Here is a 27,504-nt window from a genome sequence, read left to right as displayed (position 1 = left end):
GGCTGGGTCTGCCCGCTTCAGGTGCCACATGGATCTACGGCGTGGGGAGGGGAGACTTATGTTTAATCTTCCAGTTTAATCCATAAGTGTTCAAAGGGCCTTTCTGGGTGGCACACTGTATCATGTAATATATATGAACAAAAATATATACCTTATCTGTACTTTCTTGGAGGTCCATGTATTTTTGTAAGCTATACCTTTAAATCAATTGTCATGGTAGCCGGAGCAGTGGATGGTGGTTGGATGATTTCAGCTGCACAGTTACTGTATATTGGATGGTGTCTGATGCACAATAACTTACACTCTCACCCAACATACATGCAGCCAGATGCTCTCTGTTCTGTGTACGGGGAGGCGAGGCAAGCACATTATTAGTGTAAATAGAGTAGGTCATGCATAAGAGCTTCTGTCTGCGTCACTTGAGTGCCTGAACATCACTAATCGCTAAGCATAGAATCAGTTTATGTAATCAATTGCAAGAGCATGTGTTTGTAGATTTTCAGGTTTATTAGATTAGGTTTATTGTCTTCTCTTGTTTTCATTTGCAGTTATGGGTTACATTTGGGGTCTTTGGTTATTTGGTTATGTATTAATTTGGGCAGTTAGAGTTATGGGTTATATATTGAGGAATTGTTGTGTTATTGGTTATATATTCATTGGGGTTATAGGTGAGTGATGTTTATTTTCTGTCATGTGGACTTTTATTTTGACATTTTGTTCTGTTTCCTTTAGTTCCTGTTTCTTGCTCTGTTTAGTCTTGGTTACTGATTAGGCTATGTCGTTGTTTGTTTCTATAGTTACGTATTAATCCCACCTGTGTCTTGTTTTGTTCACCATGTAAATATTCTCCCTGTTTTGTTCTATTCCCTGCTGGTTATCGTCTTTAGTTTTTATGTGGTTAGCGTGTATATTCTCTGAATGTTTTTGTTTGTCGGATTAACGACTATTTCTATTGATTATATGAGTTGTGTATGTTGGATTGCTACCACATCTGACAAGGTCATTGGTTATAAATACAATATTGGGTCATTGTGTCACAGACACGTCAGGTTCCAACGTCACCCAATCACAGCGCGCACCTTCTCCAGAGTACTGATCACCGCCACCTGCACCTCATCACTCATCTCATCAACAGCACCATAAAACACACACGCACACAGCACTCCACGTCCGGTCTCGTTCGCATACCCTCAATGCTATGCTTACCTCAGGGACTCCTCTTCGTATACTCACCTGTCTCCAGCGTGTCCCTTCCTTCTGTGTTCCTCGTCTGCTTTGTGAGTGTGTCTCCGTCAGCTCCCAAGTTCTCCAGCGATCCCAAAACTCCAGCGTGTTTCTACCTGCAAAGAAAAGGACAGTAAATATACCTCACATTACCTGCTCAAGTCAATCTGCTACCAGTTTACTCACCTGTGTGATTCACCCTGCTCTACTGTGGTCAATAAACAAACTGTTACCCGTTACATCTGTGTCTGTCTCCAGTCTACTGTAACACATTGTTTATTGGTTATATATTCATTTGGTCCTGCTGTTGTTATGGGTTGTGATTTTGGGTGATTTTGGGTGATGGCTTTAATGGTATACTGTATGCAGTTGGTTATATATTCAGTGTATGGGATACATTTTACATTAGAGTTATTGGTTATACTATATTCCTTTGGGCTTATGGGTTATTGGTTACAATATATTCAGTTTATGGGTTATATATTCAGTTGGGGTTTGTGTTATTGATTATATATTTATTATTTACATTTATAGGATATACTGTATATTCGGTTGGTGTATGTATTATGGGATATATATTTAGTTAGGATTATAAAGAATGTAGTTCATTTAGGCAGTGGCATCATTTCACCAAAAGCAAGGGTATACCAGACCCCAATCTTACTCCCTTGACAGTCCCACTTTCTTCACACAAATTTTTTCCAGCACTTCAAAGCTCATAAGTCTGAATATCCATTGTTGCTTTCAGGCTACAAAGCTGGGAGTACTAAATGATATTCAAAGTCACGTTACACACTTAACATTAACATTAAATAAAGCATATAAACATTACCTGATATTAACTCTGCCATACTTTGTGTTGTTGTTCCAGCCACGACTTAAATAGAATTTAGAAAGAGTTTTTAAAAAATAGAAACTGTTTCTAAAATAGAATTGTCGTGTGTCACCGTTGCGGCTGGTTAGGACAACCGGTAACACTTTACAATAAGTAAAGTAAAAATACAGTTGTTCATTGTTTGTTCATGTTAGTTCACAGTGCATTAACTAATGTTAACAAGATTTTAATAATGTATTAGTAAATGTTGAAAGATTAATAAATGCTGTATGAGTGCAGTTCATTATTAGTTCATGTTAACTATGTTATGTCATGTTATGTAATTATGTACAACAAGGAAAATTATTGAAATTTGTTCATGTTTTTTTAATAAATGTTGTTTGAATTTCAGTTTCATTTTGTTCAAAATATCGTGATACGTATCGTATCGTGAACTCCGTATCGAGATATGTACCGTATCGTGACCTGAGCGTATCGTTACACCCCTAGTAATTAACTAATGTTAACTAATGAACCTTATTGTAAAGTGTTACCAGACAACCTGCAACTTCTGATTGGTCATTATTTTCAAAAGAAATCCTTGTGATACTCAACGCTGCAAAATCACATTGTGAATAGACACATTGGCAGAGCGTTGATCTTACATGACACGAATTTAACAACCAGATCACTTTAATTTACTTACTTTTCTGTTTTATTTAAAAATACAAATTATATGTTACACATAGTAATATAATTCCATTAATCCTGCATGCAATGAATAAAATTATATAAGTTGCATTTTGACCAGGCAGCCAAGATATGGCAGTCGGCATACACTGCCATACCTAATTGACGCCCCCGCATTTAGGGCTGTGTGTTATTGTTATAATCAGTTGACTTACATATTTTTATATTGGTTATATATTTAAATATAATTTGTGACTTCATTGAATCATGTTATGGATAACTTTTGTGTGTAATCATATAGCAGCAAGTGAAAAAAATCAGTGTGTGAGAACAGTTGATAAGTGAGAACAATATTGAGAAGTTTAAAGTGTGTCCAGTGTTCTTGCCATTGCATCCTTACATCTTTCTTCTTTTTTTTTCCTTATCGAGGTTTTACTGTTAGAGACGTAATGATTCACTCGTCTTTGCACAGTCAGAAGAGATCAGTGTGTGAGATTTCCTTCTATGATTCACTGCTCTGCAATATCACATTTCTTTTTCTCGCAATGTTACATTGATACTTCATGTCTGTGTTGCTGTTTTTATTTTTTTATTTATTGATTGTTTCATTTAATTCCTGCATCTAAATAAGACAAACCTCTGAAAATGAAATTTCTCAGTCAGAGCTGCTTCAGTTACACACGGTGCAAAGTGATCCCTCAAGTGAGATTGAGAGTGATATCACAGATTCATGCGCTTGGCGCAGTTTCAATCACGACTCAATTATGACACTGTGATGCGTTGCGATACATTGAATCACAATGATGTATATTGCATCTTGGGATAGTTGGCAATACCCTGCCGCACCTGAATGTTCATAATGGCTGAAGCGAAAGAGATCAATAAACCACTGAACATAGGAATAAAACCACTGATATATTTATACCAACATGCGATTCTGAGTGTGTATTTGTATTGAAACTTAGTGTATAATAGTATCCAAGTGAATCTAGTTTATTTTAGCATATTTTATTTTACATTATTCATTTAGAGTTCATTTTAATGTTAGGTTAATGTGGTTTTTTTTTAAGTAACGGGGAGCTTGATGTTCTTTAAAACCTTTTAAAGGGGACTTTATTAACTCCTATTTCTTAATTTCTTTCTTTCTACTACAGAAACCTCTTGGACAGAGACACCTTCTCAAAGTCTGATCCAAGTAAGCTTTTTGGTATCACACATATCACAATTATAAGAAGCTTATCAATTTATTCTAGCATGCATTGAAACATTGTAGGTACAAAGATTGGTTTATCTAAAAGCTGTCTGGGTTCAAATTGTGATGCAGTTAACACACTCATCAACAGAGCTCTGATCCCCATAGGGAGCATCATTAGTGTGCGAAATCTTACCTGCCTGCTTTAATTTGTATGCATTTTTATTAGAAAGCTTGATTGTGCATGAAACCCTGCTGTATGTGCATATTCTTTCATTTGCAGGAGAGCGTTATTCGCATTTGTATTTCTATGTGTGGTTTTGTTTTGATTGCTTATTCACGTGTTGTATGTTCACGTGGGTTGTGACTATATTGTGTAATCCAGATGTTCAGCTAACATTCACAGCTTTAATGAACATACAGATGCGTTTGACTGCAGGCCTGCATTGTTTATTCTGCTGTATGGCTGATTACACTGACTGTTTCTGACACACACACACACACACACAAACATTATATGCTCTAAAAGGTTTTGTTTTGATTATTTTTTCTGCTTAAAAAATTCTATTTTCATCTTGAAATTGGGCCAATTATATTGTTCGCAAAGTACGTTTCTGCCTTCCTTTAAAGGAGTCATATTCTACACCTTTGCAACATTATTATATTGAGTAGGTGGGAGGTTTTATTCTAATTTCCTTATGGTTGTGGTGTCATAATCATGTTGATTTTCGAACGTCTGTTCTGAAGTCATTTTGAAATCATATTTAAAGAATCTAAGTGGACTGAGGTCTCTAAAGTTTTGGGAACATTTTGTGTTTGGAACAGTTAGCACAAAGTATACTTTAAATATGGTGAGACAGCTTATTGTTTGCATACAGTCAGCTGAACACATAGCCTTTACAGTTTACTCCATTTTATAATGCTTGCACGAACACAAGTGGTTGACACATATGCAATAATAAGTTTCATCTTTCTCTTTTCATAAGATTCGACCAATAAAAATGTCTTGCAGGTACTGTGCTTATCAGTGCGGGCGTCTGTTGTTGTTTTGGTCTCCAGTAGTTTTGTGCTGCTATGGCTCTTCCATTTCTTTTTCGAATGAACGCTGAACTGTGCATGAGATGGAGTGGGACACGGAAAATGAAGGCCTGGCTATAGCCTACCCGCGGCTTAAGACAACTTTTATTTTATTTCACACACAGCATAGAGAAACATCTTTCTATAAACCGACCAAACTGCCTGTCAAGTGATAGACGAAACTGACAATGATTTGACAATGACAATTAATCTTTTTTAAACAAATGAAAGGCAATGTGGACAAACATTCACAGCCACGATGTACAGAACACCACACAAAGATATAGAAGAAAATGAATAAAAACATTTTGGATCAATAAACCTTAATATATATATATTAATAACTGCAGAAAGGCCACACAGATAGATATACATTTCATATGTCAGCAAATCAAATTACATCGGCTAAATTGTCTGTGCGAGCAAGCTTTAACTAATCTACAGCGCAATATTGATGCACCAAAAAACAAAAAATTACATTAATTTAATAAAAAAATTATAATTTTTTATCAAACATTAATTTACAGAATTGAATTAGAACAGAATATACCGTTCTAATAAATGAAAATAGTCTAATTAAAAAAATGAAATATGATCAAGTCAAACTGCAAAAAGCCTGAAGTGCAGCATATATTCAAAACACAAGCCACAAATAGTTAAATTAAATAACCCAGAGTGATCAATAAATAAATTAAAATTAAAGAAATTATTAAAATAACGAAAGTATAGCCAGAATTGTCAACTTTGTCTTTTTACCTGCAGAGGCAATAAACGCTAAACTGGAGTGGCAGTCTTTTTAGCTAAACATTCACAACATCCAAAAATCAAATTACATCCGGCTGAAATAGTTTGAAATCACTTGTAGCCTACTCTACCTGATTGAGAGAGAAAAATCCAGTCTTTCACACGATCTGGGGTGCGTTTCCCGAAAGCATCGTTGGTGAACCATGGTCGTAAGTCCCATTGAACTCTATTGGTAACGACGGAACTTGCGACCATAGTTCGCTTTGGGAAACGCACCCCTGCCTGTGTCCGTTTGAGTCTTTTTTTCAAATAGCGCGCTATAGTCAGCTCGTTGGCCAGCAGAAGCACGCCGCAGTGTTTGTCGTTGTTGAGTTCTAGGACATGAGCTGTTGGCACAACTTGCATCATAGGTTTTTTGGATCATCTTTTCCCATTTCAAAGTGCATCCAATTGTACACTTTATCCCAGACATTGTTAAAGATTTAATCCCTGCCGCAAAGATGCTCCTCTGTCGGTCACGGATCATGGAAGTGAAACTTAAATCTGTCACAGGGGTGGTTGGATTTATTCACGCACATTAAAAATATTTATTAAAAGCTTCTTTCTCTTCACATTTTTATTTATAGTATTAACATAATAGGCTGTATGTTAACCTATTGGGAAAGAACCGGTATGTCTATGTAAAATCAGATTTTGAGCACCCCCATATCTCGTCTCATAACACCTCTGCGACGATTCGATTGTGAGATTGGTAGTAGAATCGGGCTCCTCCTATTGAAGATTCGAATCGTCGACTATTCAGGGTCACCCCAGCTGAAATGAACACTAGAGGCAGTAAAACTCAATCTTTTATTCCATTTCACACAAATTACAATTACAGGGACAGATTATCAATTAATAAAGACTTTTGCACAGTTCATTGCATAATACTATGTTATCACCTCAAAACATTTTTACCATAGAGCATGATTTCTAAACAGATTCATTTATAAGTTTGCATCACATAACAGGCTCCATATGTATGGCTTTTCTGACATAGTAAACTTGTTTGGCTCATCTGATACAGTATTACACTTGCGGTGTGGGGTGCTTGTGTACGAGTCCTGAGAAATTAGTCTGCTAAGGGGTATTAATGGAACAACAGTTTTAAATTGAATATACAGGAACAGCATTTTCATGGGTTTAAATAAAAGATTTTAGTTAAAAGAAACAATAAAAACAAATTCGATGCATCAAAACCACTCCTTTCCTGGTGAAAAATGTAATTTATTTAAGCCACAAAAAACTTTATTCCATAAAATACATATAATGAACTACGCAAAAAGCATTTTGAACGTCTCTAGGATGTTTTATAATTACCCAAAAATCATAGTTCACCTCTTACGCACAGTGTCATATCTGTCAAAAACGTAGGCTGGCTGTCTATTGGAATATTAGAACTAAAAACATCGACATAACTCACTCATGGGCATCAGTCACTTCACTGAATACTTGCTGGATAAGAAATAAATAATTATTACCTTATAATCCATCTGTTTTCAAAACTACATCATTTCAATATCACAACATCGATGTCTGTCAAAAAATAACAATACACAATAGACTGTAGTATTTATAAGAAACCGACGTCCAGCAAGTTCACGTATTTCCTGGAAAACCCACACTACTGGATGTTTTGAATGCATAATTGCTTTCTGGAGGCCTGAGCAGCTTCAGCATGCTGCCTGTGAAAATCAGTAACGTGCATAATACATAACGCACGTAAGTTTAAACTGAGTGAGATACTTAACACTGCATGCTAAAGAAAATAAATGCCAATCTAATTGAAAAGCTTTGCCGGGTTAATGAACATCGTTCAACGTGTTGTATGTTATATTTTGACAGACATTTTTTTATGCACAAACTACACATTCTGTTTTACATTCCTACACATTCATAAACCTTCTTGATTTCAATTTTTTTAAAATAATTTTCTATACTATCTGATCTTTTTTTCATAATTTTGGCAATAGACGAACTGTTAAATGAGTGACTTCCTTCTTTCAGCCAAACACAATCGGAGTTATATTAAAAAATATCCTAGCTCTTTCAAGCTTTATAATGAGAGTGAATGATACCCAAGATTTTGAAGCCCAAAAAAGTCTATCCATCCTTCATAAAAGTAATCCATATGGCTTCAGGTGGTTAATAAAGGCCTTCTGAAGCAAAATTATGTCTTTTTGTAAGAAAAAAAAATCAATATTTATAACTTTATAAACTGTAATCACTAGCTTCTGGTAATGGAAATCCACGCATTCATGAGAGAGTCGAGTTCGGGCGTATAACATAGGACATGTGACAAACGCAGAAGCGGAGAGGATAAAGCAAAACAAAATGCCGGTTATGAATTAGTAGCAGGGGTGGAGCGATGGGGTGGCTTCTGGGGCTCAAGCCCTGAATGTTTTTTCAAAAGCCCCGAATCTTTCAGGTTTGAGGTTTTTTTAAAATAAAAGGTCTCTAATGTTGTATTTTGCCAATGAACTAAACTCAAAACCATGATATGGCTTTGTGCCTTTATAAAACAGCAAACAGGCAGTGATTTTAGTATAAAGGCAGTCTGTTTGTGCTGCGTGCTTTAAAGAGAAGTGCGCACATTTGATCGCATGATCAGCTGGTGATCTGATGTTAGTTTTCTCCAAAATAAAAGCTAATGGGTTTATGTCTTGCAAGTGAAGAAATTAGGACGGAAGTGTTGTAATTTTCCTATACTGTAATGTGAAGTAAAATATACTTATGAAATATTCATTTTCATTTATTTTACAGTAGCCAACATTTGTTTGGGACAAGCACTGGGACAAGCTACATCTGGGTTAAGCCCTGAATATTTACAATATCTGGCTCTGCCCCTGATTAGAAGTCATTTTAGACTTCCAACACTTCTCATTTTAGAGAAGTTTTAAAGAAAAATTTCAGAAGATTTTGATATGAAGAGAAGCTACGTTATATGTCAGGTCAGAGATCATGGGATAATCATGTGATAATTTTCATTTTCAGGTGAACTATCCCTTTAACTAAGTTCAGTGTTGATTCATTTCCATTGTAAAAATCATTAATTATTAATTTAGTTCATTTATCTATACAGCAGCTCTGGAGAAAACAGTGATGTTACAGTCTCATACAATAGTGTCAATACAGGCAGATCAATAATATTGTTGAATATTAAGGTCCCCAACTAAACAAGCCAGAGGTGACAGTGGCAAGAACCCAAACTCCATCAGTTGACAGAATGGAGAGAAAAAAAACCTTGGGAGAAACGGGATCCAGTCCTCCTCTGGCCAACAAACGAACACTGTATGATTATGATTCAGGCGGCATCACAAGTCAGAAGTCAGATTGGATTGGAGACAGTCTCTCAGCATTCCAATTATTTAATCCAGTTCCATCTTGTTGAAGAGCAGATTCATCTTGCCAGTATGAAGGCGGGTTTTGTGGAGGATCTGTGCCACTGGCTGATGTGTTGATGAGGCTTTTACCATGGATTGTCTAGTTGACACAATCTCTGCTGACACTTCAGGGATGTGTTGTGGTCGTGTCTAGGTGCAGGTCCTCCTTCTGATCTGGATACGGCCTGGATACGGCTGAATGCGGTAACCTCGGGATAAACAGCGAGACTAATATTAGCATAGATGCCATTCTTCTTATGATGTAACAAGAACATTGGGTGTTATAGGAAGTGTTACCGGTTCCGGTTGTCCTAATTTTTGCAGCCTAACAATCATTTAACTGATTTGAATAATAGAAATTGATAATCTGTTATGTGTATTCCAGGTTAAAGAGATGTGTTTTAGTCTATATTTAAACTGACATGGTTTTGTCTGCTTCCCAAACAAAGCTAGAAAGACTGTTCCAGAGATAAGGATCTACCGCCTGCAGTTGATTTTGATAAGTATTATCAACTGGCCAGAATTCTGAGACTGTGTAGCAAATTAGCTCAAAATAAATATAATAATTAATCATAACTAGTTATAATTATTTATAAATATTTGGATCAGTTAATAAAATTAACTTAGCGTAATAAAATTAATATTACAATCAATTAACCTGTTTGGCCAATGAACACTCAGTGTTAATTGTTTATTAATTCTAAGAAATGTTCATTTTCAGGTTATGGGAAATAACAATCGTATTGTACAGTACTACTCAGAGCATGTTTGTCAGGATCTGCATAATTAGGGACTCCAGTATACCCACATGGAAAAAACCTATATAAACATATATGTTTCAATATAGGTTTTGATATAGGTTTTACATATATGTGACATATATAAAATTGGCCGTTTTCCTATATTATATGTACATATATGTACACATATATGCACACATATATGTACACATATATGCACACATATATGTACACATATATGTACACATATATATATATATACATATATGTACATATATGTACACATAATATAGGAAAACGGCCAATTTTATATATGTCACATATATTAAAAACCTATATCAAACCTATATTGAAACATATATGTTTATATAGGTTTTTTCCATGTGGGACCAATTTCACGTGTTCGTGTAGCGGTGTGTTTTCTGCGTTGTGTCGTAATCAAAGACAGACTGCGAAAAATCTTGCCATCAGGTCCTCACTTTATTCTGTATAACACAAATGGCAATATATGAGGACTTGTGCAGCATACAAACAGCATGCGGCAGCAACGCACAACGCTGAGAAAGAGAGATATTAAAAGTAACTTAAGTAAAGAAAAATAATCAACGAAACATCTGAATGTACATCACAGAGGGGTTTTGGATTACAATCATACAAATATATCATGTGAATTCAGCTGTTACATGGCCTTAATTGAATCACCGCAAAAACTTTGTGCGACCTACCGCTGTGATGTCTCATGCAGACTGGGAAGCAGCAAAGTGCGTCAACACCCCAAGTCAGCATGGCGGCAGGAAACCCCAAATATGGTCATGGCAAGTGGAATCACAAAATAATTGTCTAAATACATAACTGCTACATTCGCACATACATAAGTTCTTGCATAATTTTTTTCGTTAATTCTTAGTTTTTGCCTTGATAATAGAAAATATGAGCTAGGCATCATGTATGACAGTCAAAAATGAGATATGAGCTACAAAATGACCAGATCCTGCCATTATATGGAGTCAAATTAATGCCTTAAAGTTTTGCACAAAAATAAAGTTTTGCAAAACAAAAAAAAAGAATTGAGCAATAAAAAAATGTTTTGCAAACAAAAATAAAGAATTGCAAAGGAAAAATAAAGTATTGAGCGGAAAAAATAAGTTTTGCAAACAAAAATAATAAATTGCAAAATAAAATAAAGTAGTGCAAAAATAAAAATATAATCAATTACAAAAATCAATGACAGCTGTAATCCTATTTTATCTTTGCCACATATTTTTCATGCTCAGACCTACTAAATCATTTGCAATGCTCATTTTATTCTGCGTTTCAGTCAAGCGTGCGCTCACGATACTGGTTTTCTTTTGCGCTGCACTTTTCTGTGCGGATCTCTTTATGGCACTGGTTTGACGTGGGGGTGGAGTCAAGAAACGGGGGCACGCCCCGCGAAATGCATTGGAGGGGAACGTAATCGGCGACAGGTGAAATAATTCTTTGACATGGTTAAAAATAGTGAATGGTTTGTTTTTGTTGGTTTGTTTAGCATATGTTGTCGCCGATTACGACCCCCTCCAATGCATTTCTTATAGTAATATGACCCGTTGCGCTCTGTCTCACTGCCTGTATCCACTTTTGTGTCCTTAAACATTCGTTTTTTGGGGTCGCTTATAAAAACTTATTTCTGGGTTTTTTAGCTTGTTAGCTGTACACCTTGTCACACAACACCTTTTAGGCATTGTTCTGTTTTTTGTAATGAGTCAGAAAAGACAAGAAGGCAGCCTGGAGACGGTTGGATTGTTTTTCCCCCAGTGGGCGTGGTTTTCAGATTATAATAAATGCGCTCTGTCTCTATGCTTGCCTGCGTCTCAATGTGCAAACTATCCATCCTAAATAGTATGTGACACTAGTAATATTCAATACTATTTAGGGCGGATAGGGTGGATAGTATGCACATTGGGACGCAGGGCTTGATGTGTTCTGTTCCGATCTGCGTCTCCTGCCGATGACGTGTTTCGCGGGGCGTGCCCCCGTTTCTTGACTCTACCCCCACGTCAAACCAGTGCCATAAAGAGATCCGCACAGAAAAGTGCAGCGCAAAAGAAAGCCGGTATAGTGAGCGCACGCTTGACTGAAACGCAGAATAAAATGAGCATTGCAAATGATTTAGAAGGTTTGAGCATGAAAAATATGTGGCAAAGATAAAATAGGATTACAGCTGTCATTGATTTTTGTAATTGATTATATTTTTATTTTTGCACTACGTTATTTTATTTTGCAATTTATTATTTTTGTTTGCAAAACTTATTTTTTTCTGCTCAATACTTTATTTTTCCTTTGCAATTCTTTATTTTTGTTTGCAAAACATTTTTTTATTGCTCAATTCTTTTTTTTTTGTTTTGCAAAACTTTATTTTTGTGCAGAACTTTAAGGCATTAATTTGACTCCATACCATTAGCTATATAGAAGACATATCTTGTATGTATAGGGCATATATATGGATATGAAGAAGCAATACAGGAGACCTATATTACCTGTATATGCACATATATGCACCTCAATTTTGCCTATATGTGGCATATATACACATATATGCAGTATATATACGCATATATGCAGCATATATATAGCATATATGCAGTATATATGCGCATATATGCAGCATATATATAGCATATATGCAGTATATATGCGCATATATGCAGCATATATATTATCATATATGTGCATATATGCAGCATATATGTACATATACACTGCATATAGGTTTCATATATGCGCATATATCCACATATAGGTTCTTTCCATGTGGGTATGAGCATGAAACACGGACAACTTTACGTGTGACATGAACAAGACTTTATTAACTAGACTAAACACTTAACTACTCTAACATTCACACACACATGCATACAGTTTACCAATTGGAAAGAGAGAGCCGAAGCAGAATACAGGAAAGCTAGCATTGTTTGAAATTCAGCAGATCAACAGCCTTGAGCAAACCATCAGTTTAGTTCTAACATGACCTTCTTTAAAAGGGGCAAGGATACTTAATGTATCAAATAATGAGACTAAGTTTGATACTTGCATGTCTCGCACATTTGAATTAAAACTGTCCTGATGCAATTTGTGGAGGCTTGAATCTTCGCTGATATTGTCTTGATGAAAGAGAACCAGTTGGATTCAGAGGATCTTTGGTGAATGGAAGGTCTAGGCCGGAGCCTGGCACAAGCTTGAGGTTCCTTAGAAACTTCTAGCTTCTTAGCATTACCTTCACATCAGCATTTTTCAGTAACAAAAAAGAGAGAGTGTGATCTTGTGATCAGTGATTTTAAAGGGTGAAGATGTCACACCTTCTTAAGGTGTCTGAGCCAATAAGGAGTTATCTATTTAGAGGGTTGTTTTACGAGTCTTTGTTCTGTAGCAATATATTAGCATAAGACATTGGATTGGATGTATGAGAGAAGAATCTTCTAGATTCTTATAATACTAATGTGTCACAGAGTTAGCAACATTAATTAACAAATAGGAAACGGAAGTTGGTGTCCATCAATACCAAACATGCTACCCATGTGATTTTAGTTAACTATAAATTTGCAACTCTGAAACATTAATACCAAAATAGTTCAAAAGAGAGAATTAATACATAGAATAAACCTATAAAAGGAAAATCATGAGAGGGGAAAATTGGATACACGTTTATACATTTCTCATGTGGTTATACATAGAATCTATAGGATTAAGAGGGTTTATTTGTCCTTCTCAGAAAGAATGAAGTCAGAGTCACAAATTCCTGACAGTCATAAAAAGTTTTTATCAGTTTTCTTGTGTCCTGTACCAGGACACCTAGTTCTGTCTGTGTGTTAGCTTCATTTGGGATGCCAGTTGCAGTTTAGGGGGATGAGTTCACTGAACTTTGAGAGCGTGAGTTTCTGGATGATCCATTAAATATAATGAATAATTGTGTGTCTGATTGGTCCAGACGCTACAATGCAATAGATGTGAAGGACTATAATGCGTTAAGAGCTCGCTCAAGTACTGGGGAGCTAAAGTATTTAGTGCTTTGTAAGTAACTAGCAAAATTTTAAAATGTATACAATGTTTAATAGGGAACCAATGCAGTGTTGACAGAATGCCATGCTTCCTAATGATATTATGTATATATATATTATGATATTATGATAGCATGTACAGGGTGCTTGTACAGGGTGAAAGCAATGGTCCTAGTACTGAGCCTTGCGGTACTCCATACTGAACTTGTGATTGGTATAACATCTCTTCGTTTACTGCTACAAACTGATAACGGTCAGATAAATATGATTTAAACCATGCCAATGCAATTCCACTAATGCCAACATAATTTTTGAGTCTGTTCAAAAGAAAGGTCGATAGTATCAAATGCAGCACTAAGATCCAGTAACACTATAATAAAGAGATACAACCATGATTGGATGATAAGAGCGAATCATTTTTTAACTCTAATGAGAGCAGTTTCCGTACTTTCCCACATGGAAAGAACCTATATGTGGATATATGCGCATATATGAAACCTATATGCAGTGTATATGTACATATATGCTGCATATATGCACATATATGATAATATATATGCTGCATATATGCGCATATATACTGCATATATGCTATATATATGCTGCATATATGCGCATATATACTGCATATATGCTATATATATGCTGCATATATGCGTATATATACTGCATATATGTGTATATATGCCACATATAGGCAAAATTGAGGTGCATATATGTGCATATACAGGTAATATAGGTCTCCTGTATTGCTTCTTCATATCCATATATATGCCCTATACATACAAGATATGTCTTCTATATAGCTAATGGCAGGATCTGGTCATTTTGTAGCTCATATCTCATTTTTGACTGTCATACATGATGCCTAGCTCATATTTTCTATTATCAAGGCAAAAACTAAGAATTAACGAAAAAAATTATGCAAGAACTTATGTATGTGCGAATGTAGCAGTTATGTATTTAGACAATTATTTTGTGATTCCACTTGCCATGACCATATTTGGGGTTTCCTTCCGCCATGCTGACTTGGGGTGTTGACGCACTTTGCTGCTTCCCAGTCTGCATGAGACATCACAGCGGTAGGTCGCACAAAGTTTTTGCGGTGATTCAATTAAGGCCATGTAACAGCTGAATTCACATGATATATTTGTATGATTGTAATCCAAAACCCCTCTGTGATGTACATTCAGATGTTTCGTTGATTATTTTTCTTTACTTAAGTTACTTTTAATATCTCTCTTTCTCAGCGTTGTGCGTTGCTGCCGCATGCTGTTTGTATGCTGCACAAGTCCTCATATATTGCCATTTGTGTTATACAGAATAAAGTGAGGACCTGATGGCAAGATTTTTCGCAGTCTGTCTTTGATTACGACACAACGCAGAAAACACACCGCTACACGAACACGTGAAATTGGTCCCACATGGAAAAAACCTATATAAACATATATGTTTCAATATAGGTTTGATATAGGTTTTTAATATATGTGACATATATAAAATTGGCCGTTTTCCTATATTATGTGTACATATATGTACATATATGTGTATATATATATGTGTACATATATGTGTACATATATGTGTGCATATATGTGTACATATATGTGTGCATATATGTGTACATATATGTGTGCATATATGTGTACATATATGTACATATAATATAGGAAAACGGCCAATTTTATATATGTCACATATATGTAAAACCTATATCAAAACCTATATTGAAACATATATGTTTATATAGTTTTTTTCCATGTGGGTTGGTACAATCTAAATCCTGACTTGAAATCCTTGCAGATACCATTTCTTTCTAAAAAAGGAACATAGTTGTGAGGATACTGTCTTTTCTAGTATTTTTGACAGAAAATGTAGATTCAAGATCAGTCTGTAATTTACTAATTCTCTAGGATCATGTTGCAGGTCTAACATACATGTTGTTGATTTTGATAAATTAACAAGTTTAGACAATGCTTCCTCTCCTATAGCAAAGAATGGAAATTTTCCTCAGGGACACGACAATGCACTGTCTGATGCAATACTGTAGTAGATGGTTGCATGGTTATAATTTTCAATCTTGCAAGTAAAGAAGTTCATAAAGTCATTGCTGCTGTGCTGTTTGGAAATGTTTGAAGTTGAAGCTTTATTTCTCGTTAATTTAGCCATTGTATCAAATATATACCTAGGCTTGTGTTTGTTTACTTCTAAGAGAGTCGAAAAAGAAGCAGATCTAGCAGTTTTTAAGGCCTTTCTGTATGCAATAATGCTTTTCGGGCTGCACTCTTGAGGACCCGAGTGTGCTCATTGTACCACGGCTTTAGACTATTTTCCTTAATCTTTTTTAAGCACAAAGGAGCATCACTTTGCTTCAGAAGGCATTTATTAACCCACTGGAGCTTTTTGGATTACTTTTATGATGGATGAATGCGGTTTTTGGAGCTTCAAAATCTCGGGTACCATTCACTCCCATTATGAAGCTTGGAAGAGCCAGGATATTTTTTAATATAACTCTGATTGTGTATGGCTGAATAAAGAAAGTAATATACACCTAGGATGGCTTGAGGGTGAGTAAATTATGGGATAATTTTCATATTTGGGTGAATTACCATTAAAGCCAATTCTCAAAGTTTGATAAAATGTACATTTTTCAATAATAGATGATAAATTGTCACTAACTGGACATTGTGTTTTGAAAGTGTTGCAAAACATGCAAGAAGAAATGGAATATATTGCTGGGTTGGAGGTGTCCCACAAAAGCGTTTGTCAATGCAGGCATTTTTCTATGTTGCGTTCTCTAGTAGTTCATTGTTGTTTCATCTCTTTCATTCTTTTTTTTTAAATGTGTGAAACAATGGTCTGGGTGAGTGCAAGAAAAGAAAAAAAGAAGAAAATTATGTCAAGTGCGCTGTATGAGCAAGTGAGGTTGACATGGTATCTGGATATTTTTAGCTTGCTGTATTTACACCTTCATTAATTACATTTTCTTACATTTAAATGAGTTGTGTTAACAGAAACATTTCTGTCATTTAATTTGACAGAATTAAAAAAAAAAAAACGTTAGTAAAGGGTGTTAATAGAGATTAGAAGTGAAGAAGGGTGAGCTTTTATCCAAAACTACTTACAATGCATTAAACTCTACATTTGTGAGTATGTGTGTGAATCAAACCCTTGACCGTGGTTTTGCTAGTGTCATGTTCTGCCCATACTATAGGAGCATGCGAAACATGTAAACCTCTTTTTTCAGATTAAAAGCTTAACCAGAATATGGATATTAATTGAAATATTATGTACACATAAACATGGTCACTGCTGTGCAGAAGAAATACCAGGGATATTAAAGAGACCTTATTTGAGATCCTACTGTAAATGAGACTTAATATTATTATGAAAAGAATATGACACAAGTAAGCTTGAATTAGTACATCAGTGCAACAAGAAATGGTCCTTTCCCTAAACACACAAAATATATTGCCTGCAATATGACATGAAGCACTGTGGACGGCCACACACTCAGGCAGTGAGCGATGAGGCTATATTTAGCCGTCTGGAGTCCCTGATTCCAGTGTCTTTTGGCCGGTGTATGTTGGGAGGAGTTGTAGCGCTGCGTGACTGGCCCCATCACGTCAGCACAGCTCAGACTCAGCACATGTGCCGCTCTATATAAGAAGACTCTCTTACAGTACTGTTCATGATGGTGATGATGAAGGCCCTGAAAATGGTCTTTGTTTGTGTGTAATTCTTACCCAACAAAAACAGAAATCATTCATTCATTTTCCTTGAAAAACTCATAATCATACTTTCGAGGGGGATGGCATTCCAGTTCAAATTGATTCGATTTTTTTAGGGAAATGAAAGGGATTTCCATCTTTTATTCACTCAATAGCCTATGAAAGCAATTCCAGTTCAGCACAAAAACATTGCGCAATAACAAAAAAATTATAATACAAAAATGCAGCAGAGTATTCAATGGTTGGTTGCGCAATATTGACTTTTGTGATTGGACTTATTATTGCAGCCTATGGACATGCTTCTCTATCAGTGCACATCCTCTCAGAAGTGATCATCAGAGAAAACCACTTCAGGTAAATTAATTGGGATGAAGCGAGATTTTGGCTGAAAACATTAAACTTGACATAAGACCATTAGAAAATTTGATGTGGATAAAACTCCTGAAAAGAGACTCCTTTTCCATTAATGAGACACATGTATTGTAGAGCTGCAAGATTAATCAGGATCAGTGTTGTGCCGAATTCTGAAACCAGTGTTGTGCTGAATTATTACCCACTGAGTCCCCAGTATAGGTAGGTTTAGGTTTAAGAGGATTATGCAACAAGCTAGCGGCCTCAATGAAGTGTGGAATAATTTGGCAGGGAGTTAAAATTCAGCAGAAGACTCTCTTGGTGCCCTAGGCGAGATTTTACATAGTGCCCACCACAAGCCAACACTTGCACCCACCCCCCAATAAAAAATACTGTAAATACTTATCTTTCATATGAACTGCAATGTATTATAATATAGTATTAATAGTGATAAACATTAACATTAATATGAAGTAAATAAATGGTGATAATAAACAACAACTAAAATGTGGGAAAAAAGGAATCACAAGAACACAAGAAAATGAGATACTTAAATGATTGCAAATCATGAATGTTTTAGACTGCAGTCATTTACAGTTCATTTAAAAGAAGACGCGGTCAAGTATAAGCAAGTAGCAATATAACAGTAAAAAAAAACATTAAAGTGTTTCCTCACCTGGGCTGAACCATCACAACAACATTATCAGATAGTTACACTATACAGTAGGGCTGTGAATCTTTGGGTATACAGTGAATCGAATCGATTCACGATTCATAGGTGTTCGATTTGATTCAAGAACGATTTTTGCAAATTTAGAACGATTCGATTTGAGGCGATTCACATTAAAATTCAATGCGATTCGATTAATTTGATTCGATTCTGCATTTTTTATACATAGGGTTATTATTTAGTCAGGGTGTTAATTACACAGCGGCCTTCAGGAGGTCAGAGAGTAAGGGCAAAAAAAACCTTTTGTCCATTGTTAATGTTAGTTCATGTTAATTCTTAATGAAGCTACATTTTTTTAATAGCCTAAAACTTACATTATGTGTTTGCTCCGTCCATGCATGCGTCCTTAAATAAGCGGGGTTTTACGTCCACTGCTCAGGTATTGTCAATGGTATGACCCATTTCCATAAAATTCCAGTATTTTATCTTACATAAAATAACGGTGACATTTCCACGAAATGAAAGCATTTTATTTCAACAGTAGTGACCCTGCAACTTGGCAGCTTTATCATTGGCTTGAGCAGTGTGACTTAGTTGCTATTATAATAGATTATATTATATACTCTATTATAGTAGAGAGCTGTCATCTGCTCATGCGAATAGCAGTGGCCGTCCTGAGGAGAGCTCAAACGTGGGCTGCTCAAAAATGTGTGTATAAGATCTACGGACGGAGCGCGAGTGCAATCCAGTGAAAGGCGGTAAAAAGTGCAGCGAGTGTCTGTGAAGGAGAGCTGTATGAGCGCGAATAACGGCGATCGATTATCGGCCGAATTTAATGATTTACGATTCAAAAAACATGTTTCAAGATTGATGCATATGCATCGTCAGGAATTGTAATCGATGCATCGAGAAAACGAGTGAATCGTTACACCCCTACTATACAGATTATCCCACAAATCGAATCAAGGATATATTTGTACTTGCATTTTTTTTTCTTTTGTGAAATGGCATACATGAATGTAGGGCTGCACGATACATTGTTTTATCACCGATATCGCAATGTGTGCATCCACGCACATCCGCATCCGTGCATGTCAAGTATAGGGATCATAGTTGATCTGTACAGACCAGGCACCAAGGTTCGAAACCCACGTGATTCTCTGATTAATTACAAAGTTTAACCATCACAGAGTGAAAGTTCAGCATTTGCACGTGCTTTAGGTCCTGTCAGTTTAAACACTGAAGCGATTTCAAACCATTCTAGGGCAAGAAAACGTGAAAGAAAACTCAATTCGTAACTCTCGTGCTGTTTTTTATGTGCGAACCTAGAATTCAGTTCTCTTTCTCGTCTTTTTGTGTTAAAAGGACACATACACGCAAAATCATGTGAAAATGCCCGTCTCTGTGAGTATCCTAAACACAGTTGCTTATGGCTTATGGTAAACAATTGGGAAAGAAAACAGATGCATATCATTATATTGGATCCGTGCATTCGGTCTAAGCTTAATATTCCTGCTGCTGTCTGTGTCATTAATGTTAATCAAACAACAAAATACAAAGAGAAAATCACTTTTGTAGCTTTAACAAAGATTAATTATGTTTAATTTATACAGTGAAGACTATGCAGTGTTAATATACATTTGATTATTCAATTTCTGTACCTGAATACTGTTAGACATACCTGAAAAACATAGGCTAAAGCACTGTATTTCATTTGTATATTGTATTTATCCATGCTTGTAATTTGTTTATTATTTTCTATGCAGATGCACTCCCCTAAAATCACCCCAATCATTCTAGAATTATTAATTATATACAAATAGAGCTATTCAGTTCATCTAGTGAATATAGTATATCGCAATATGTATTGCAGAAAAACAAAATATCGCAATGTCAGTTTTATCCAATATCGTGCAGCACTACTTAAATGGTCTAAGGGCCAGAAATGACACAGAGGCTGGTTGTTCCCAACTTCTAATGTGAAGGAGGTTTCTATGACAACAAAGAATAGATCTATCACTGTGATCTCATCTACACTCTTAAAAATAAAGGTTCCAATATGGGGTTTTCGCAGTGATGCGATAGAAGAACCCCCCCCCCCCTTTCATTGAACAGTTCTCAACAGAACAATTTTTTTCTTAGTGTGAAAGACATTTTAATAATCTAAAGAACCTTTTTCCACTATAAAGAACCTTTGGTGCAATGGAAAGATTCACGGATGTTAAAGGTTCTTAATGGAACCATTGCCAATAAAGAACCTTTGTTTTTTAAGAGCGTATGGCAGTATATAGTCATATATGTAAATTTCAGTGTATGTTATTGTGCATGTGTGTGTATTTTTGGAAAGCGTCCAGGTCACCATATGTGTCTATAAACCCAGCTGACAAAATGAAAGTTAGAAGAGTTTCTGAGTGCATTTAGACAGCTGAGGCAGATTTTTTTTTCTCTCTCTCTCTCTCTCTCTCTCTCTCTCTCTCACACACACACACACACACACACACACACAAGTCTTGCCAATTCATATCACAAGCACCGGCAGGCGGCTGAAATAATTCCATTTCTGAACATCTGTTTGGCTGCCCAGGGGCCTTCCTTCTAAACATGAGCCAATACCTGCCATCAGACTGTGTCTAAAAATATGCCTAATTAAAAAATAGACATCATTGTCTGCCGAGCGTGCATAATCTCCACCTTTATATTGGGTTTGGACCCTAGGGCCTCATAGAGTTTATAGAGTGTGACTTTATGACCACCTGTACTCATATCTGTCCTGGGAGACGGATGTGTGTGTCTGTGTGTGTGTACAACTACCTTTGTGAGGACCTGTTTGCATTTTAGACCATCGGAGTCTGGAACAAGAGAGTAAAGTGAGGACATTTTGGCCAGTCCTCACTTTCTGAGAGCCCTTTAAAGGTCTGTTTGAGGGTCAAGACTTGGTTTTAGGGATAAGGTTATAATTAGGTTAAGGGCAGGTTTGGGGCAAGGTTTCAGGTTAGGCACTTAGTTGTGATGGGTAGGGTTAGGGTAAGAAGCCAGAGATTGCATTGTGTCAAAGAATGTCCTCACAAAGACAGATGTACAAGAGTGTGTGTGTGTGTGTGTGTGTGTGTGTGTGTGTGTGTGTGTGTGTGTGTGTGTGTGTGTGTGTGTGTGTGTGTGTGTGTGTGTGTGAGAGAGACATTGCTCTTCTCATTGCATGCTTTTTGTGCATACTTGATTTCTTAATAGGAATGTGCAACGATTAATCACGATTAATCGTTTGCAAAATAAAAGTCTGTGTTTACGTAATATATGTGTGTTCTGTGTAAAATAATTATGTATATATAAATACAGACACATACATGTATATATTAAAGAAAAATGTTAGATTTATATATACAAAATGTATATTTATATGTAATATAAAATATATATAAAGATATATATTTATTTAAACATGCATATATTTCTCAAATTTATACATGTGTGTGTATTTATATATACATAATTATTATACACAGAACACACACATATATTACGTAAACACAGACTTTTATTTTGCAAACAATTAATCGCGATTAATCGTTGCACATCCCTATTTCTTAATTTGCTGAATTAATTAAACCAGGGCTGCTATTTTCACTCTTCTCTCCAACAAGGTTGCATTTTAATGCATTTAAGAAATTTTCTTTTGACTTTGTTTCTGTGTAGTTTGTGTGCTGTACACTCAGACAGTGGCAAACAGGGAGTGGAGAGAGGTATTGTATTTTCTGAATTTGTGTTTTCAGAACTGCATTTTTTAATTTTCATTACTTTTATTCATGCTGGTCATATGATGCCATTTGCTGTTCTTTTCTTTAGTTTGGCAGGACAGAAGTCATCGATAACACGCTGAATCCAGACTTTGTGCACAAATTCATCCTCGATTACTTCTTTGAAGAGAGACAAAATTTACGCTTTGACCTGTGAGTATAATCAGCAAGCAAATGTGTTTGTGTTTGAGATTAAATGTTTGGGTAAATGAGGCATTTTGGAAATTATCAATGTTCTCTGCCAAAAATGCCAAATGAAGAGAATAAAATTCTAGTTTAAAAACCGTGAGCTAAACTCATTAAAATTAGATTTTGTGTTATCACTGGGCTCATACATTTTTTAAAAATATATTTTTAAAAAATTGTCTCTAAATGTCAAGTGGTGTAATTAAAATGTAATAATTTTTTTCCTTACATCTTGAGTATATTTATATACACGAATATACACGTCTCAAAGGGTTAGTTCACCCAAAAATGAAATTTCTGTCATTAATTACTCACCCTCTTGTCATTCCACACCCGTAAGACCTTTGTTCATCTTCAGAACACAAAGTAAGATATTTTTGATGAAATCCGAGGGTATCTGATCCACACATAGGCAACAACGTCCAGAAAGGTAGTTGAAAACATGGTTAAAATAGTCAACGTGACTACAGTGGTTCAACCTTAATGTTATGAAGCGAGGAGAATAATTTTTGTGCGCAAAAACAAAACAAAAATAATGACTTTATTCAACAATTTGAACCGTTGTCAAACTTGTCATGCATAGTGAACTCAGTGCAGACTTCCTTGTTTGCGTCCGAACGCCAATTCAGTATTGGCCGAAGCTGAACACGTGAGCAGCATGACGCATGCATGTGATGTTGACACAGGATCCGGCCAATAATGAGCCTCACTACGTATGACAATGGTTCAAATTGTTGAATAAAGTCGTTATTTTTGTTTTGTTTCTGCGCACAAAAAGTATTCTCGTCGCTTCATAACATTAGGGTTGAACCACTGTAGTCATGTTGACTATTTTAACCATGTTTTTAACAATCTAGGTGCAATGACGTTGCTGCCTATGTATGGATCAGATATTAGATTATTAGATTTCATCAAAAATATCTTAATTTGTGTTCTGAAGACAAATGGATGTGGAATGTGGAATGACATGAGGGTGAGTAATTAATGACAGAATTTTCATTTTTGGGTGAACTAACACTTTAATTAGTATACTGACTTTTTTGAAATATATATTCAACTTTTTTTTTTAAGAATCAGTAATAACTCTTGTTCACTCTTGTTTCTGATTCTACGGCCACAGAAATATCAAAATGAATTTTAGAAATTCAGAAATTGCAAACCTGTGCATGGTAGAAGGGGTGTTTTAGATCATTGTCAATTTGTTTGTTTGTTTGTTTGTTTTCAAAACATGAATCCATGCAGACAAAAAAAAAATGAATACCATGTCAATGACTCGTGTATCAATAATTGAATATGAGCACACAGATTTGCATATTTAATAATCTCCATGTTCATTGTAAACAATTAGATATCCAGAGCCTTTTAAAAACTGCTGTTTCCATAAGTAACATAGGAGACCTTTTAATGCAGTTTTGTATGATTTCACATATACACACACACACACACACACACACACACTGCCTGCAGGGTTTTGGCTTGCTTCTGCTCAGTGAAGCACATTTTATACAGCAGTATCCCAGAAATTACATTTATGCATTATTCACCTCTGCCACACACACATACACGTGGTCAAACACACACTGCAGATCCTCCATTAGAGCGTCCACACAGAATTAAAGTGGCCGTCCCATATGTACAGTACAGTACATCATCTAGAGATGATGCATGATGCAGTGTTTATTAACAAAGGTAGAATAGAACATCAGTGACGTGTGTGTGTGTGTGTGTGTGTGTGTGTGTGTGTGTGTGTGTGTGTGTGTGTGTGTGTGTGTGTGCAGTTGGTCGATCATGTAATCATCTCCCTGTCCTCATATTATCATATTCAGGATGTGACATTTTGATGGATATGTCACATCCATCAGTATGTGAGTGTGTGTACACCTGACTGACAGTTTATAGTTTTACACCTGGTCCCTTCTCTGAGATATGGGGCTATATATATGTGATGCTCTCTCTCTCTCTCTCTCTCTCTCTCTCTCTCTCTCTCTCTCTCTCTCTATATATATATATATATATATATTATATATTTATATATATATATATATTTATATAGATAGATGGAGAGAGAGAGCGAGAGAGAAAGAGAGAGTGTATCTGTTTAGTAACCATGGAGATTTCTATTAGAAATTGTCAGATCCAAATTTAATGCAATATTTACCTGGATTTTTGACGAGAGATGTGCTAATACTTTTCTAAATGATACAACTTACCATTTTTACCTGGTAAATGATAAAAAAGATAGAAAAAGGCCATATATTTACATCAGGGACATAATGAAGTTCAGTCCACTTCATAATCCACTTTGAAGGCACGACACGACAGGCAGTGGCACAGTTCCTCAACAAACCATCCTTACCGGCGTGATGAATACGATCCTCAACTGGATGGAACTGGAATAAATACTTTGACTGTTGCGATCCCATCGGACTTATGATAGCTGCCTGAATCATGATAAAGCACTGTTCACCAGAGGAGAACTGGCCCCCCCAACTAAGCCTGGTTTCTCCCAAGGTTTTTTTCTCCATTTTAACAACTGTTTGCCACCTGATGTTACCTGTTGGAGTTTGGGTTCCTTGCCGCTGTTGCCTTTGGCTTGCTTAGTTGGGGACACTTGACATTTGCTATTCAACAGTGTTTTGATCTGGCTGCATTGGCACCATTGTATGCGAACTGAACTGAGCTGGATGATGACATCACTGTTTTTTACAGTGCTGATGTAGATAAATTAACTAAATTAATAACTGATGATTCTTACATCGGAATGAATCAATACTGAATTTACTTAAGATGGAAACTGACACCATTTTCTTTAAGAAAATGGTGTCTCTAAAAATTATATACCAGTTATCACTGTAAATATATATATAGCCTATATCAGTGGTGAGCGGTGACTTCTTTAACTGGGTATGCTGGGCTGTGCGTCATGTCAAAAAATGTGCCCGGTGCAGATATGTTGGATGGGTGGAGACGTGACCAAATACAATCAAATAATTTAATAATAATCGAAATATATTTATCCATATTTAATACACTTGTTGGTGACAAATTATTCAGTGTGCTTGGCATAGATAATATCCACAGCAATAGCCAGCACAAGCTGAAAACCAAACCCCTGCAGACTGCGTTGTGTGTGAGTGTGGTAGATTCTTGACATAAAGTTAGCACACATACAACATTACAGCATATCTAAAATAAAACATGTACCACCCCACCCACCCCCCACCCCCCTTAGTGCCCCTTTGTTTTTTGTTTTGGGCCACTGCCCCTCAAAATATCTGTGAACAGCCCTGTTCGGTCAGGTAAAAGCATTTCTTGATCCCAGCGGTCTCTCCTGCATGGCTGGAAATATCCGCACATGTGCTGACGCTGCTCATTTTGCACAGCGGGAGGAAAAATAAGTCGGACAGACAAAGAAAGAGACAGCCAGGAGTGTAGATTCATGCTGAGAGGAAAATAACATGTATCCCAACATGACAGATTTTTCCTCAAACATGTAGGTTGTTGCCACCCACTGAGGCTTCATTTAAGCTGCCGGTGAACAACAGGCTCGTGTTCATTCAGAATGTCACGAGAAAACAGAAGCAGTGACATACAGAAAACAACAGTAAAAAACATGACTTAAAGGTAAAGTGTGCAATTTTGGCTGTTAAAATTATTTCTTCTATCCTAATGCGCAAAGGCAGCAATAACAATGAAAGACAGGAGCGTCTGGTGCTTGCCAAGCGGTGAATGACGTCATTTGCTCAAAAAATACATTAAAACTGCAATTTATACTTGAATACACCCCTTTTACAATGAGCATGTCAGTTTCTGAATTCAAATTAATTTTGATATTTTCGATAATTGTCAGGTTGATAACACAGTCCTAATACCATAATAATAAAGAAAAAAATCCTCATTAAAAAATGTAAATCCCAAAAAGAAAACCTTAGGTTTAAAAGTACTACTTTTTAACTGTATTAGATTTAATACACTTGTATTACAGGAAGGATACAAGTCATGCCTAGAATGATTTAGGGCTGGGCTCTTCTGACTTACTTCAGTAAGCAACCACCTAGCAACTCCCTAGCAACCATACCAAAACACCCTAATATAACACTGGGAACCACCAATCTCATGAGAAAACATAACTATTTTAAGAGTTGGCGATTTTGTATTTTACATTTTGATTCATACAAAAATCTATGGAAAAAAAAACTCCATCCCATCCTATAACCCTCAGTGGGGCGTAATATATCGTACGAAAATATATGAATGACATTGTACAAATTCCGACAAAATTCGCCACCAATTTGACAAAGCAATTGCCATGAGAGTGTATTGCATGTGTGGGTGATTCCATGGCATTGATGACATTTATATTATTTCTATGAAAAAATAATCTAGTTATTTTTGCAACAGAGTGCCGCAGTGATATATTTTTGTAGGCCAACTCACAAATTTGCATCGCCCTGGTTCCCTCTACAAAAATCCAACAGGATTTTTCCATTGTATTTTGGATTATTGCATAAAATAAGCTGTGCCCAACAAAATTTTGATACTTGCATTTTTTGTTCATAAAGATAATCTTCACAAACAAACATCAGTTTTGAAGCCTAAATACAACTGTCAGAAGTTAAAAGCTAAAGCTGGGCTAAAGGGTCGCATGACTTCAGCGTCAGCATCATTAAACTTTCAAAAGCTCTTTGTTACGACCCAGATTAGGGACCAACATAAAAAGCCGTTCAAAATTTATAAATCGCAATGGCCAGGGAAAAAAAAGATCAAATGTATTGGCAGTAAAAGTATCAAAACTATAACAAACAAACAAACAAACAAAAACAAAATAAAAATAAAAA

General features: G+C 35.9%; 1 protein-coding gene across 1 annotated transcript in view; it reads left to right on the top strand.

Moving 5' to 3' along the window:
- cpne8 (copine VIII) overlaps positions 1–27,504 on the top strand; it is a 76,275-nt gene that overhangs the window by 3,147 nt on the left and 45,624 nt on the right. The window contains exons 2-4 of the mRNA XM_048159324.1: positions 3,883–3,923; positions 22,380–22,426; positions 22,530–22,633. Coding sequence (XP_048015281.1) covers positions 3,883–3,923; positions 22,380–22,426; positions 22,530–22,633 — 192 coding nt within the window. The remainder of the gene's footprint in view (positions 1–3,882; positions 3,924–22,379; positions 22,427–22,529; positions 22,634–27,504) is intronic.

This window comes from Megalobrama amblycephala, linkage group LG15 (genome assembly GCF_018812025.1).
Source record: "Megalobrama amblycephala isolate DHTTF-2021 linkage group LG15, ASM1881202v1, whole genome shotgun sequence".
NCBI lineage: Eukaryota > Metazoa > Chordata > Actinopteri > Cypriniformes > Xenocyprididae > Megalobrama > Megalobrama amblycephala.
Note: the sequence above shows the minus strand (reverse complement) of the source record. Positions and strands in the feature narration are given on the sequence as shown.